Source organism: Brettanomyces nanus, chromosome 4, assembly GCF_011074865.1.
Source record: "Brettanomyces nanus chromosome 4, complete sequence".
Taxonomy (NCBI): domain Eukaryota; kingdom Fungi; phylum Ascomycota; class Pichiomycetes; order Pichiales; family Pichiaceae; genus Brettanomyces; species Brettanomyces nanus.
In genome coordinates, this window is record NC_052377.1 from 564,723 (window position 1) to 578,236 (window position 13,514).

Sequence of the window (13,514 nt, forward strand, 5' to 3'; positions counted from 1 at the left end):
ATTATATACTGTCAGTCTCGCGACCTATAATTCTAAGATCCCCTCTAACTATCGCCTTATCAGAGCACCTGCTGTTTCCATATATTTCCAATATAGATAGCTTAGGCGCGATACGGGACAATATGGCCAAGACAGAATCGTCAACACTTCTGACAAATCCTAAATCCATCGACGTCAATAGAGGAAATCGGATATTCCTTGAGAGTCGAAGAAATACTTTTTTTGTCAAACCCTTCACTGAATTCAACTTGAGTTGTACAAGAGTTTGAGAGCAGTGTTCAAGAGCCTTATAAATAGAGTTGTCAGTGAGAGAAATGCATCTGGTAAGATCAAGATCCATCAATCCTCCATTGATATTCCAATCAGTAAATAACTGCGTTACTCCATTATCTGTAATTTGATCCAAAAGTTTTAGGGAAAGCTTCGTTAAATTTGGGCAAAAGGGCTTCAGTCCAGACACTAAGAATTGATCAGTCAAGTATGAACAACCCTCAAGGATGAGCGTCTCCAAATGCTCACCATTATTGGCCATCAAATTCACAATCATATCATCATCAATAAGTTCCTCTTTATGTGGATACGATATCTCCAAGTATTTGATGCTATGCAGATAATGAGGTAACAGATCGTATACGCCTTTAGAATCCAATCCATCAAGCCTGCTCAACGTCAACTCCTCTAACTGGTCCCCAATATTGTCCAATAACGTAACCAATGAGTCGGATGTGAACCGATGAGTGTTTCTTAGATGGAAAGCTGTCAAATTCTTACCCACTTTACTATCGAAAAAATCCTGCCAAATTTGATCGTTAATAAGGAAGGGTCCGTTCAAATCGAGATACCGTAAGTTGGTAAGCTTTTCTCCATAGTAAAGCATATTATCCTTGTGAAGATGACCACACATGTTCAAAGTGAGCGATTCTAATTTGGGACAAATTGCCGGAATCTGACCAAGAGCAGCCTTATCAATCTTTGAGCAATCCCAAAACTCAAGTTCCCTCAGAGATGGTTCAAGAAACAATCGCATTGTTTTACTATCGAGTGACCGCTTCTTTGCCAAGATCCGACTAATTTTCTTTCTATTATTAACACCAATGTCACCAAGAAGATCAACATCATTGATGTTCTCGGTAATGATCTTAATGCAAAAATCCTGCAGCGATGGAAGTCTAAAAGCTTGCTTATCAAGCAACGCCGCAGCTATTTTCTTTCTTTTCTTCCGAGCTTCAATCTCATTTCTCTTGGCCAATCTCTCTCTTCGAATTGCAATCTTTGTACATGACGGACAAAGATAGCCAACACGGCCGTACTTCTCCATTTTCTTCGAATATACCGAGATCGCAAACTCCTTATCACACTCAATACAGTAGTTTTTCCCTACGCCATGATCTGCATTGAAACCAGCAGCATCATTTCCATCAACTCTTCTTCGCTTGGCTCGGGCTCTTTCCTTTATCAAAGCAACTTCAGTATCATTTTTGTCATCGCCCTCATAAACCTCTTCATCCGAATCTAATCCGCTGGCTTCGCCGATATCAGTAAGATTGTCGTTAAGAATATTTCCAGACTGTCCTTGCTCTTCCTGCCCTTGTTGCTCCTGCTCTTGTTGCTCCTGCTCCAATTGCTGCTGCCTCTCGATCATTTCTTGCTCTCTACGAACATTATCCTCATATCTCAATCTAACACTATCAGCATTAATACCTTGCTCTCTAAGAAAGGCACTAAGTGCACTACTAGGACCCTGAACATCTTCACTACCCTGTGCCTGATTTTGTCGTCTTCTTCTACCGTACGCCATGCTGGATCAATATGTTAATAGAAAGAAAGGTGAAGAATATTAATGAAGAACCGTCTATATAAAATAATTTTTAAGCCCCATAAGTTTGCATCGCGAAATTCGCCTATTTAGGATAATCCCTAGAAGGAACACTGGCTGGGCCTGATGAAGTTGCTACCTCACCAGATAAATCAGTGAAGTCATGCTTGAAATAAGAAGGGGGAGGCTCCTCTATATTATGAACTGGTTCGACCTCCACAGCATTGTGATGAGCAAGTTGGTATCCCATGTGAAACATAGAATGAGTTAAGGCAGTGAACGTCTTTCTTTTAGGTTCACGCTCGTTCGCATTTCCTATCACTACCTCAAATTCTGCAGTGGATGCACATTTAAAATGATCTCCGACAGATCCATACATCATGGTTGGAATGGGAAAATTATAAAGGACAGGCGAAGCAGTTGCTCTTGAAAACGAGTCCAAAGAGATCTCATGTTCCCAAACATCGAGTGTTCCATTGTGAATAAAGTCTTTAATATCAAATCTAAGAGTTCCCGGCTTGAAGGTCATCAACATCAGAGGTAATTTATCACGGTGTGAATCCGTGTACTGTTGAATTTTCATGTTAACATCGTAAATTTGATACAGCCCAATCTGTTCAATATCGAATACTCCAAGGCCGGTGCTCTGATTATTGAAACAAAAATTAGGCTCCATCGGAACATCCAATTTGACTCTTATCTTGAGCTTTATAATTTGATTGAATGTATGCATAATGTTGATGGCATCGGGGATATGTAGGACACAAAAAATGCTGATGTCTTTCGTAAGACTTGAATAAATGTCTTTACGATAATTATCGTTCCAGATACTTCGTATGATTCTGGTACGTCGATGGGCTTTCTCCAGAGAACTTGGCACGAGCATATTTAGCCTAGGATCAAACACAAACTTCTTAACCTTGGCACGGAAGATGTTGCAGATATTATATTCCTTATAAGTCACGGATCCTGTAACAGGAAGCATGGAGTCAGCCTGATAGGCGACAACCTCCGGAAATTCTTGAACATAATTCATCTTCCGGTACTCTTTTCTATGAGTCACCGTGACATAAAGCTTGTAGATAACAGAGACAATACCCTGATTATCATTACTTCCACCGATATTGACGCAACTGGAAGGAAGGTAAGTTCCTTCAAAAGGAAATCTGAAATCAAACTCATTCTTTATGACTGCTCCTGTCTCGAAATCGCCCGCGATAGTTGACTCAGAGCTGTCGTGTCCAGATAGATATTTACCAATATCAAATAACATCGTCGAATCCTTGAAAGTTTCTCTTTTAGTATTGCCGCTACCGTAGTCAGAATTGGCGTCTGTCTTATAGGCATGAATAAAGGTACCATCAACAGTACCAGAAAGACCAACTCTTATGTTGAGTATTTTCTTGACTTTGCGAAGAAACTTCACCTCCACTGTACCTTTGACATTTGGATCGAATGGTCCGAAACATCTATATTCAGGTATACTATAAGCAAAACTAACAGCTATGTCTCTTTTGCTTGAACTTAACAATCCCATTGAAATGGGCAGCAGTTAGGGAGTAGAAGAGGGGTGATAGATTTGAAGAAAATCAATTTTGAAATTTTTAAAGCCGTGCACTAATAGCCAGAAAACCGACCGAGGTCATAAAAAACTCAGGGACAAGATGCGATTTTGAATCATCGACAGATGCAAAGACTTGCAAATGGACATGAAATGACATAATCGCGAAGCGGAGAAACAGTTTTCTCCTCATACACTCACTTCATTTAATTACATCCGTACACCATAATACATCGGTCAACCGATTAGAGTCATAGAAAGAATAAATGAGAAAGAAGAGCCATCAGTTATCGGAGCACTTAGGAAAACATCTAACAAATCTGGCTCTTTGCTTGTAAGAAAAGAAGTCTACTTATAAAGTTTTTCATGAGTGTCTTACTCGGACGATGATTTATTCATTACCTTGGCCATTAATGCTAGATAAAAGTTCAGCGCAGAGATAAGCAGCAGTTGAATATCTCACCTTTATCTTCAACATAGAGCTCAGTTGTGGCTATTAGCCGTCTATTTTCCAAAAGTTCACAGTTTTTGGACTGGAATTAAGCATTGCTGCGAGAGTGTCAGACTTCCAAACTTTACGGAGAACTCCTGATAGCAGCTATCAAAAGTTTCCTAAATGGGAAATTGTTTTTTTTTTTTTTCGATGCATTACAATCTCCATTGACTGTCTAATCCGGCGTGCCTAAATGTCAAGTCATGATTTGGGATCTTGTCTTATTATATAGCTAGCTTTATTGTTCTTCGATCAATTATTCTAGCACTCATATGAGTAGAATTATACAATTAGATGCTCATCAAATTACTTTCATTGAAGTATCTGTTGGTTGGAATCTATCGACGATATGGTCCGTTTGTCCTCTATATGGCCTCGTTTCTGCTGTCTGTGGGAGCGTGTCTTTCGTTGGGAATTTTAACCTTGTTTTCAGTCTTTGCAGATCCATTTCAGAAACAATTAAATTATTCCCAGGCTATTATCAATCAAATTATAATATTTCAGACACTAGGTATGAATTTGTGCACTCCTCTCTGTGGCTATATAGCTGATGCCAGAGGAATTTGGATTTTGAGTGTCATGTCACTTGTTGGTTATATGATCAGCTTCAATATGATATTTCTTGTGCTCCGAACTCAATTGGATCATAAAATGATGTACCTTTCCTTTTTCATTATGGGTTGTTCACACGCTTCGTTCATGTTTTCTTGCTTACTCAATTCTGCAAAATCTTTCGGTAGATATTATAAGACTCTTTCAATTAGCACCCCAAATATGATGGTTTCTTTCTCCAGCTTTCTTCAAATTCAGGCAATGAACGTTTTTTTTAATGACAAGTCCAATCCTGCCAGAAACTTGTCCAATATTCTTAAATTCTTCTGGTACTCTTTGACCGGAAGCGCCGCAATATCATTATTGGCGTGCAAGGTGACAGATACTGTTGAAGGTTTTGAAAAGAGTTACAGTCACACTGAGAATGGTGAATTCAGCAGCTTTGATGCTTCTCCTTTACTTGCTGGTGCTGGATTAATAATTCATTCATCTTCTGAAAATACAATCATAGGCTCTCCCGGATCATGGTATGTAGAAGATCCATCTTCAGAACTTATGCTAGATTCAGAACTGTTTATTCTCTCGGAATCCAGAAAAAAGAGATTAACGGTAGCAGATATCGGTGATTCAAACCTTTCGTACGGTGTTAAAATCGCCATTTTTTTGAAGGATCCGCTAATGTATCCACTTATATGTTGCTGTCTTATGTCAATTGGAGCCACTGAGTTTTTTATTGCCAATATGAGCTCTATTTTGAAGAATCTCCATTTGGCAAAACTAGATGAAAGCCTTAAAGTGCTCTCTGTTGCATCTACAATTACTAGGTTTCTCATAATGGTGCTAACAGACTATATGTGCACGAGATTTAATGTGTCTAGACTTACCGTATTCAGTTTTATGGTCATACTATGTGGCTTATCGCATATTTATTTGTCATCAACACCGGTCTCTATTATTAATTTTCACATTGTTGTACTATTCAATGCCGTGTTGAATTCAGGAGTGTTCACCTTGTTTCCCGCTATTTTGGCATCTATATACGGGCTAGATATCTTAGGTACAACTTGGGGAGTGTTTTCTTTCTCTGCGATCATTGGAAATCTATTCTTCAACCTCCTCTACAGCTTTGATTTTACCACCAACTGCATCAGTACTAGCGGTGCTGATTTGGTCATATGCTCTACTTTAACTTTCTTTATTAGTGGGTGCCTTCTATTAGCACTAGGAACTCTCATAATGTGCCTGAGGGGTAGATACCTTCAAAGGGCGGAAGAGTCCTTTTAGTAGAGTTAGTCAGTCGTTCTTATTGATGATTCAATGAAATCGCTAGCCAATAATAAAAATATATATGTACAGCCACATAAACCGTTGTTATCTGATGTGGCGTGTTGAGATCTATCTAATCAGAAAACAATTATTTTATCGCATCTGTTTCATTTATTCCTTCTTTCACTACACAATCTATGTCTTCGGAACTATTCATGGACGCTCCACAAAGTCCGGTTTCTATGGAATCATCCGCAGGCCCTATTCAACGTCAATATACGCCAAATCCACCCTCTCTTAGTGAATCAGGTGTGGCCATTTGGCAGTCAGATGAAGAAATTGACCAGTGTTCGCTCTGCGGTAAAAAGTTCTCTTTTTTCCTTCGTAAGCATCACTGTCGAATGTGCGGACGAATAGTTTGTTCTTCGTGTTCATCTACATTTACCACATACCTCCCGAATACATATGTCGTATGTCCTCCTTCGCAGATATTTCTTGAGACCCCTCATGTACCACACAGAACGTGTGACGAATGCGCAGACGAACTTGATATGATTCGTAGAGCACTCAGAGAAGGCAGTACATCAACTTCAAGAAGAAGTGGAGGCATAATAGGAGGAAATCTTGATGGTGAGGAGTCAAATAATGATATTGATGACTCGATTAAGATATCACCAGAGCTGGTTACTACCGTGGAGATATCCAATACATCGAGTCGTATGACGGTAAACGATGATATAGATGGAGATCACAATGAACACAGGAAAATACGGCAGCACAGAAAGTTTAAATATAAAAGTGCTGATGATGACGATGAGAATCTATGTCCTGTGTGTGGAAAGGATATAAAGGCATTACAAGATATAGACAGAGTGGATCATGTTAATGAATGTCTTGAAAGTCAGGAGTTTTCCGGGTCCCCAGACCAAGTAAGGAAGCGAAATAGGATGCTGGTGTATACGATTCCCAAAGATGCAGACGTTCTCAAGCTTAAATTGAATGAGGATTCAGAGTGTGTCATTTGTTTTGAGGAGTTTAAACCAGGCAATAAGATAGGGAGACTGGAATGTCTATGCTGCTTTCACTACGAGTGCATTAAAGATTGGATCAATCATAAGGGACGATGTGAATGTCCAGTTCATATGATTCATTACGATATCTAAGTGAATGGAAAGGAGTTATTAAGCGAAGCCACTATACGTATATGGATATCTGCATCAGCGCGTTGTAGTGGTGTTACCAACAATCCAGATTGAAACTCGTAGCAGTAGTGTAAAAGCCGTTCGCAGTAGAAACACAAACAAAAAAAAACTAATGCATAATGCAAGATCGTAGAAGCGAGAAATATTATTGGATAGTACCTGGTGAGCTCCCCTCACAGGAGCCCAGACGAGCGTACAGAAGTCTAGTGAAACTTCAAGAAACTCCAAGAAACTCCAAGAAACTCCAAGAAACTTCAGGGAACCCACATTAATCCAAGGAACCCTCAGGAATTCACATGAATCTACACGAGAAACCTATACCACAGTCCATCCACCCATACATCCTATTGACGCTCCCCTGCAAATCTTTCCGCATCGTCACCAGGAACACTTACATAAAACCCGTCCCAGCGTCCCTTTCAGCCCCAATTTTTTTCATTGCGTTGTGCGAGATTACATTTCCTCATTTGGACTAATTGAATGCAGAAAACGCGTGAGTTATCAAGTCTCGGCAAACTTGAATAAATGTCGAATAATACCCATTCCACTTTTCTCGTTAACAACTTCCGAGAAGGAGGGATCAAATCTACCAAGTAGCTAGGGATATACATAAAGCGATAGAAACGACTTGTGAAGTTGATCGCAAAACTCCTCATGAATTCTGGGCTAAGCACAAATTGTAATAACAATCAGGGGATAGCTTGACTTAGTAAATTGCCCGAATAGGAAAAATAAAAATCTTTACGATCTGCTCGAGAAAGAAAATTTTGGAATAAAAAGAAAATCAAGAAACGTCCAAGATTCCGGGCTATTGTTTTATATTACTGCCCCTGTAAGTTAAATGAGACGACGATTTTTGAAAATAATTAAATAGTGGTCAATACCCTTTGATGGTTCATTAGATCCTTTGCTAGCAGTTGCGCTCTTTTTTCATCGTGCTATTAATTTGAAACTAATAGTTTGACACATTTCCTTTCAAAATCATGCCTAAGTCTCCGAAGTTGGAGTCCCTTTGGATAGATGAGGCGGAAAACTACAAGAAGCAGGCTAGACGACAGACCAAAAGGAAAGTCTTGAGCAAGAAGAAGTCGATGCATTTTTTGAGGTTGTTTGACCAGTCTGCCGATGAAATACAATTCGCCAAATCCAAGCAGTTCGATAAACTTATTAGTACCCCCTTTGGTTTTGATCATGTTGCTCACATAGACTCGAAAGGTAGTTTTGGCTTGGAAAATTCGTTTCACACTGTCGATTTGTCCGTGCTACCGCAGTTCATGGAAAATACAGCCTCTCATGAGAAGAATGTCATGGCTTCTTTTGCTGAATCCTCTCGAGCTCGTAGCTTTGGAGCCAAGGAGCCATCTGAAAAGACTCCCCGGACCCAGCAAAATAATGTGCCATTCAAAGTGTATTCCTCTTTTAGAACTAGCTCTATTCTCACATCATCTCAAACGGTTGCATCATCGGTTCCAGGCGTTCCTATCCCCGCAACTCCTTCTGTTGGACATTCTCCCTATTCTATCAAACATATGAGAAGTGCAAGTGTAATTTCTTCATTGTCAAATAAGGCAATTAGTAGATCAGATTCTGTCTTCACCAGAGCCACTACCGTATCTACCATGACTTCTCTCAACTCTTCTCCTGCGCAAAGTGTTCAATTGAGAAGGAAAAGTAACGGCGTTGCTTTCAGATCAATCTACGAAGGCGGTATCATGCTTTCTCCAAAAGAGTTTTTGCCTCTTATTCGCCAGGAAGGTGATAATAAACACCATCACATGAACAGCAGTATGCATTCAAATTCTTCAGCATCTGGATCAGCGTCCGGATCACAATCTCGTTCCGGAAGTTCTTCCCTCCGTTACAGTCGATTGAGCCGAGATTCTACCGCCTCTACAAGCTTATGCTCCAACCTTTTAAAAACTGATAAAAATGTGGGGCAGCGGACAGAAAGTCATGTTAATCAGCATGTAGAGGACTCGGAATCTGACGATGATATCAAGCTCGAGAAATTTGAACTTTCAGATCTATCAAATCGACTAGCAAAGAGTAAGTCAACTCCTGCCTTGATGGAGACACTTTCTGGAGAAACAGAGACCAAACCTCAAAGGTCTGCTACAAAGGAATATACCGTTAGATTTAAGACTAGCGAAATAGTTCAGGCGCCAATTCCACACTCTATATCTTCTGGTTCTATTGGTTCGTCACCTCTATGCAAACGGACTGATCCCTGTGTGAATGACGCAGAAGAGGAAGAGCCAGACGATGATAAAAATGTTGAGGACTTCTTTGGTGATTTAGGGCTCGATAATGTTGATTTTGGGCACCAAAAGGACCTCGATAAGGCCTTCCTGTCTTTGATTCTTGACGACGACGATTCCTCTCAGGAAGATGAATCTGAAGCGATTATAGCCAAGACGGAATCGGCTCTACGATCCCTTCAGGCCGTTGCTGTTGCCACATCAAGACGTTCGATGAGGCACTAAATATGTCTCAACCATTTTAACCAAGCCTGGTGCTTTGTTATGATAACTCTGCATCACCGCGGACTTCAGATTCGTTTCATACCCCCACTCTATGTACCTTATAATGTGATATACCCATGAGTAAACAAACCATAATTGTAGTTTTTTTTTTACGTTCCAGGGATCTAATGAACACTCGAACGTAGGAACTCGAAGAGCTCATATAAGGTTTCAACGTTTTTGGAAGAGGGATATCATTAGTTTTGGAGGTATTAGACTAGAAAATATGTATGCTATTAAACTCCACCGTGCGAGATGTGCGCGAGAATCGGACGTATTTAACCTTGTCTCTTCTCTTTCTTTTAGCTTCATATAATGTCCATAGATTGCGGTGACATTCTTCCAGAATTCGTTGGGGATATTACACTCACAGATAAAGACAAGAAGTCCATTGACTTGCTTGAACTATTGGATAAGTACCATAGAAAATATGAAGACATATGCAATAACATCAAGAGAACGATTCTCTCGATTAAAAGAGCTGATTATGTGAGTGGTAACATCAATATGAAATTTGGAAAAGATTTTTGGGATCTTCGTCCAAGCCTTGCTAGTAAGACAATCAGTTTTGATGAAGGCTTCAAATTGAATAATTTGACACCTAAGAGATTATCTCAGAAGGAGAGAATTGAGAAAACCAGCGGGTCTCATAATATTGCAAAACAAGATAGATCTGACTTTCAAGGATCAATAACGAACGTTACCAATAGAAAGCGAAAGCCTACCATACAAGATGAAATACATGATGAGAACAAAGCTACTGAGTTGTTTGTTAGAGACCCTTTGAAAATGTTCTCTGGAGGGTTTGTGTCATCTGAAATACGTGAGGCCAAGAAATCGATGGATCTAGCTCTCAGAGAGATAGTGGAATTATGTACTGAGAGGCAGATATTGCTTCGGATTGTGAAACAGCTAGAGGATAGAATCATTGCTTAGTCCATCATTATCTATCAAATGTAAAATAGCAAAGCTTATAAATAAATACATAGATTAGTCGGTATTATTTCTTCTAATAGCATCCTCGACCAATCGGTCGTAGTCAGCGTGCAAGACAAAGTAACTTTGAATGGATCCAATGATAGCCAAAGCTAGTCCAACACCACACCACAAGCCGAGTAATCCCAGAGGATGATTATGGGGAACGCGGAATGCCAATAAATACCCAAGGGGAATACCGATGCAATAGTAGGATATAAGGTTAACATAGCCACCAATTTTCTGCATTCCCTGGCCTCTAAGGCAACCAGCAGAAGTGGCATTGAGTGCGTCAAAAACTTGAATACACGAAATGAGCGGCATAACATTAACTATCACAGCAATAACATCAGTGTCATCAGAGAACCAGTTTGCAATTCTGTACTTTCCAAAATATAAGAAGGAGAGGTTGAAAATAGACACAAAAACAGTGGTGACAAACACCATTCTGGAAGTTGTATGAGCAGCCTTAGGAAGCTGAGCGCCAAGAAAGTTTGCAATACGGGTAGAAGCAGCAATGGAAACACCATACGGAACCTGATAAGTGAGCGAAGCCATCGTAGAGATTACAGACTGCGCAGCCAAAGCACTGGTACCCAAATAACTGGCAAGGAAAGTCATGATCTCAAAGCTGAGAAACTCAGAGACAATCATAATTAAATTTGGGATACTAAGACGAATCAATTCTCCCCAATTACGAAAGACTCGTCTTGGGTGAAATCCATTCCAGCATTTTCTTGGGTTGATCTCATTCTTTGTATTCACTGTATAAGCAAAAAGACCAAGAGCCATTAAATTATAGTTAATCGCCACTGCAATAGGAGCACCTATGTACCCAAACCCCAACTTCCACACAAATGCATAGTTCATTGCCGCATTTAATGGAGCACAAACAAACAAGACATAAGTGGAAGCGTCAAATATACCTTGTGACTGTAAAAACCTTTTGCCGGTTTCAAAGAAAACGTAACCTGGAATACCAAAGGAACTGGCCTTCAAATACTGAGATGCATAGTGAGCACTTTGAGCATCAGGTAGGATTTTCAAAAGGATCTGTTCTGCATATAGCCACCAAAACGAACAAACAACAATCATAACGCACAGAATAAGAGCAGCGCACCGTTGAAAAATAAGTCCAACCAACGTGAACTTACCAGCACCGTAGGCCTGTGGAAGAAACGTATCCAAAGACGAGGCGAGGCCCGCTATGACAGCTATTGCGGTCATGTTAGAACTCATGATACCAAGACTGACTCCGGCCAAGGCCTTGGGTGAAATATGACCCACGGCAAACACAGAGCAAACACCAAGAGAACTCTGGAGAAGAAAAGTTATGACCAAGGGAATAGAAGAAAGAGTGATTGATTTAAGTTCAAATGAAGAAGTAGTTTGAATATTCCCCGACTTAACAGCCTCATCCCAGCTCTCAGTGATAGCATCAACACCACCAGGAGTAACTTCCAAATTAGAAACAGAGTCATAGTCGGAAGGTAAATTAGAGGTCCGCTGTGACGCCAGTATTGGCGTAGATGGATGGATACGTATGGGAACTCTATTCTGCTCAAGTAGTTTGGCTTCGTCCGAAAGGATGCGAATGGACTGCTTTCTTGAGGGATGTCTAGCCATTGACTGACCAATCGATGATGAAACAGACATCGAATGAGATGCAGCAGGCATAAATGCACTTTCCTCGTCGTCGGCTATGGCATAATTATCAGTATTTGTATCGTTTTCATCATCGGTATCCATCTGATCAAGAGCATTTTCAACTTCTTCAGGTGTCTGTTGTATGAAATCCTGAGGAATATAAAGACCCGAACGTCCAAGCGAGCCAACAATAGAAGTGGATGCCCGACGTTCAGAAGTTGTATAATTGAATTGGGGTGTCATGAATCCAGAAAAACAAGACAAGGGAAGGGGTGAGAGATGAAAATCCACAGCGACCGAAAATTGTAGATAACATGTTTCCGCCACAGTCTTTTTTTTTTTTCAATTACTCATAGGGAGATGGGAGATAGATAACCATGCATATCTAGAGTGATGGTCGCCTGGGCTTCCTAATCGCGGCTAAATAATTGGGGCATGAATCAACTCCATCTCTCGAAATTATAGTACCCCTTACTTCCTGTAAGATAGTTTTCTGTCGTCTCGTCTATTCGCTTCCATTTCCTCGCTTTCTGAATTGCTCGATTGGAATTATCTTACTTATCTTCTTAAGCGATAAGTGAGTTGAAAACCTGCCACGCGCACAAGTTTCAAACACCTATTTTATTTGCACCTTGTTGTCTCTCTCTTCTTCAACCATGTTATTTAATAAAAGGCTTTGTCGCTTACTTGTATTTGTTCTCTTTGTCTTTACCATAATGAGCACCTCGGTGTTCTTTTACGAGAAGTCAAAAGGATTCCCTCATGTCCGTGATCAAATTACGAACTTACCTCAATGGATGAAGGAACAAATGGACACTACTACTGATTCACCTCTCGAGAATACTTCAGAGACCAATTGAATCCTGCTTATAATAACATCAAGTAGTGGACCCGTTGCCCGCCCGCGGAAATGATTTATGCCTTATCTCAGCCGTGTCACGTGATATATTTGTTCGATCAAACATGTCTTCTTTGCTTATTTACTCCTCCTTTTCTTTAATTAATATTTATCAGCTCTATGGTTCCAAAAGACACCAATACTTTCTTTTCTTTGTATCTTCTTTCTCTTTCTCTCGTTCTATCTTCTCTTTCTCCACGTATTGTCGCATTGAATCATCAACGAAAACCGCACGGGAAAAATTTTTTGAGGTTTTTTTTTTCCAGCTTTCCGGTGCAAATTTTTATAACTAAACTAAGTCACTGGTCTGTTGCTTCTTTAGAAGTACGTTTGGTTGCTGTACTACTCGTCTGATTGCAACGGATTTCTTGCATAAAATTCATTGAGCGAACATCTCTGTTTTTAAGTATTCAGTCTGTTCTTGTTGTTAGATCTTACAAACGTCCCTTGAAGATCTGACTTCTAATTCTTAACCCCCCTGCTTTTATCGCGTCTCGAAAGTGCCAAGTTCCCACTTTGACTACCGCATCGCAATCCACCAATACAGGGAATTTATCCACTGTTCCTATCGCTTTAGAGAAT

At 40.1% G+C, this 13,514-nt stretch overlaps 6 protein-coding genes across 6 annotated transcripts; 3 read left to right on the top strand and 3 right to left on the bottom strand.

Moving 5' to 3' along the window:
* Window position 1: 1 nt before the first annotated feature.
* Window positions 2–1,798, bottom strand: FOA43_003492 (uncharacterized protein; the record flags this gene model as incomplete). The annotated part of the gene is made up of 1 exon (XM_038923743.1): window positions 2–1,798. The coding sequence occupies one exon, from the start codon at window positions 1,796–1,798 to the stop codon at window positions 2–4; it is 1,797 nt and encodes a 598-aa protein (XP_038779671.1).
* A 103-nt stretch (window positions 1,799–1,901) lies between these two features.
* On the bottom strand, window positions 1,902–3,353 carry FOA43_003493 (uncharacterized protein; the record flags this gene model as incomplete). Its single annotated transcript, XM_038923744.1, has 1 exon — window positions 1,902–3,353. The coding sequence occupies one exon, from the start codon at window positions 3,351–3,353 to the stop codon at window positions 1,902–1,904; it is 1,452 nt and encodes a 483-aa protein (XP_038779672.1).
* A 2,800-nt stretch (window positions 3,354–6,153) lies between these two features.
* Window positions 6,154–6,851, top strand: FOA43_003494 (uncharacterized protein; the record flags this gene model as incomplete). Its single annotated transcript, XM_038923745.1, has 2 exons — window positions 6,154–6,158; window positions 6,287–6,851. 2 exons carry the CDS (start codon window positions 6,154–6,156, stop codon window positions 6,849–6,851), a joined length of 570 nt encoding a protein of 189 aa, XP_038779673.1.
* A 1,022-nt stretch (window positions 6,852–7,873) lies between these two features.
* FOA43_003495 (uncharacterized protein) lies at window positions 7,874–9,373 on the top strand (the record flags this gene model as incomplete). The annotated part of the gene is made up of 1 exon (XM_038923746.1): window positions 7,874–9,373. One exon carries the CDS (start codon window positions 7,874–7,876, stop codon window positions 9,371–9,373), a length of 1,500 nt encoding a protein of 499 aa, XP_038779674.1.
* A 354-nt stretch (window positions 9,374–9,727) lies between these two features.
* FOA43_003496 (uncharacterized protein) lies at window positions 9,728–10,348 on the top strand (the record flags this gene model as incomplete). Its single annotated transcript, XM_038923747.1, has 1 exon — window positions 9,728–10,348. The coding sequence occupies one exon, from the start codon at window positions 9,728–9,730 to the stop codon at window positions 10,346–10,348; it is 621 nt and encodes a 206-aa protein (XP_038779675.1).
* Window positions 10,349–10,402: 54 nt separating this feature from the next.
* On the bottom strand, window positions 10,403–12,277 carry FOA43_003497 (uncharacterized protein; the record flags this gene model as incomplete). The annotated part of the gene is made up of 1 exon (XM_038923748.1): window positions 10,403–12,277. One exon carries the CDS (start codon window positions 12,275–12,277, stop codon window positions 10,403–10,405), a length of 1,875 nt encoding a protein of 624 aa, XP_038779676.1.
* Window positions 12,278–13,514: the final 1,237 nt, after the last annotated feature.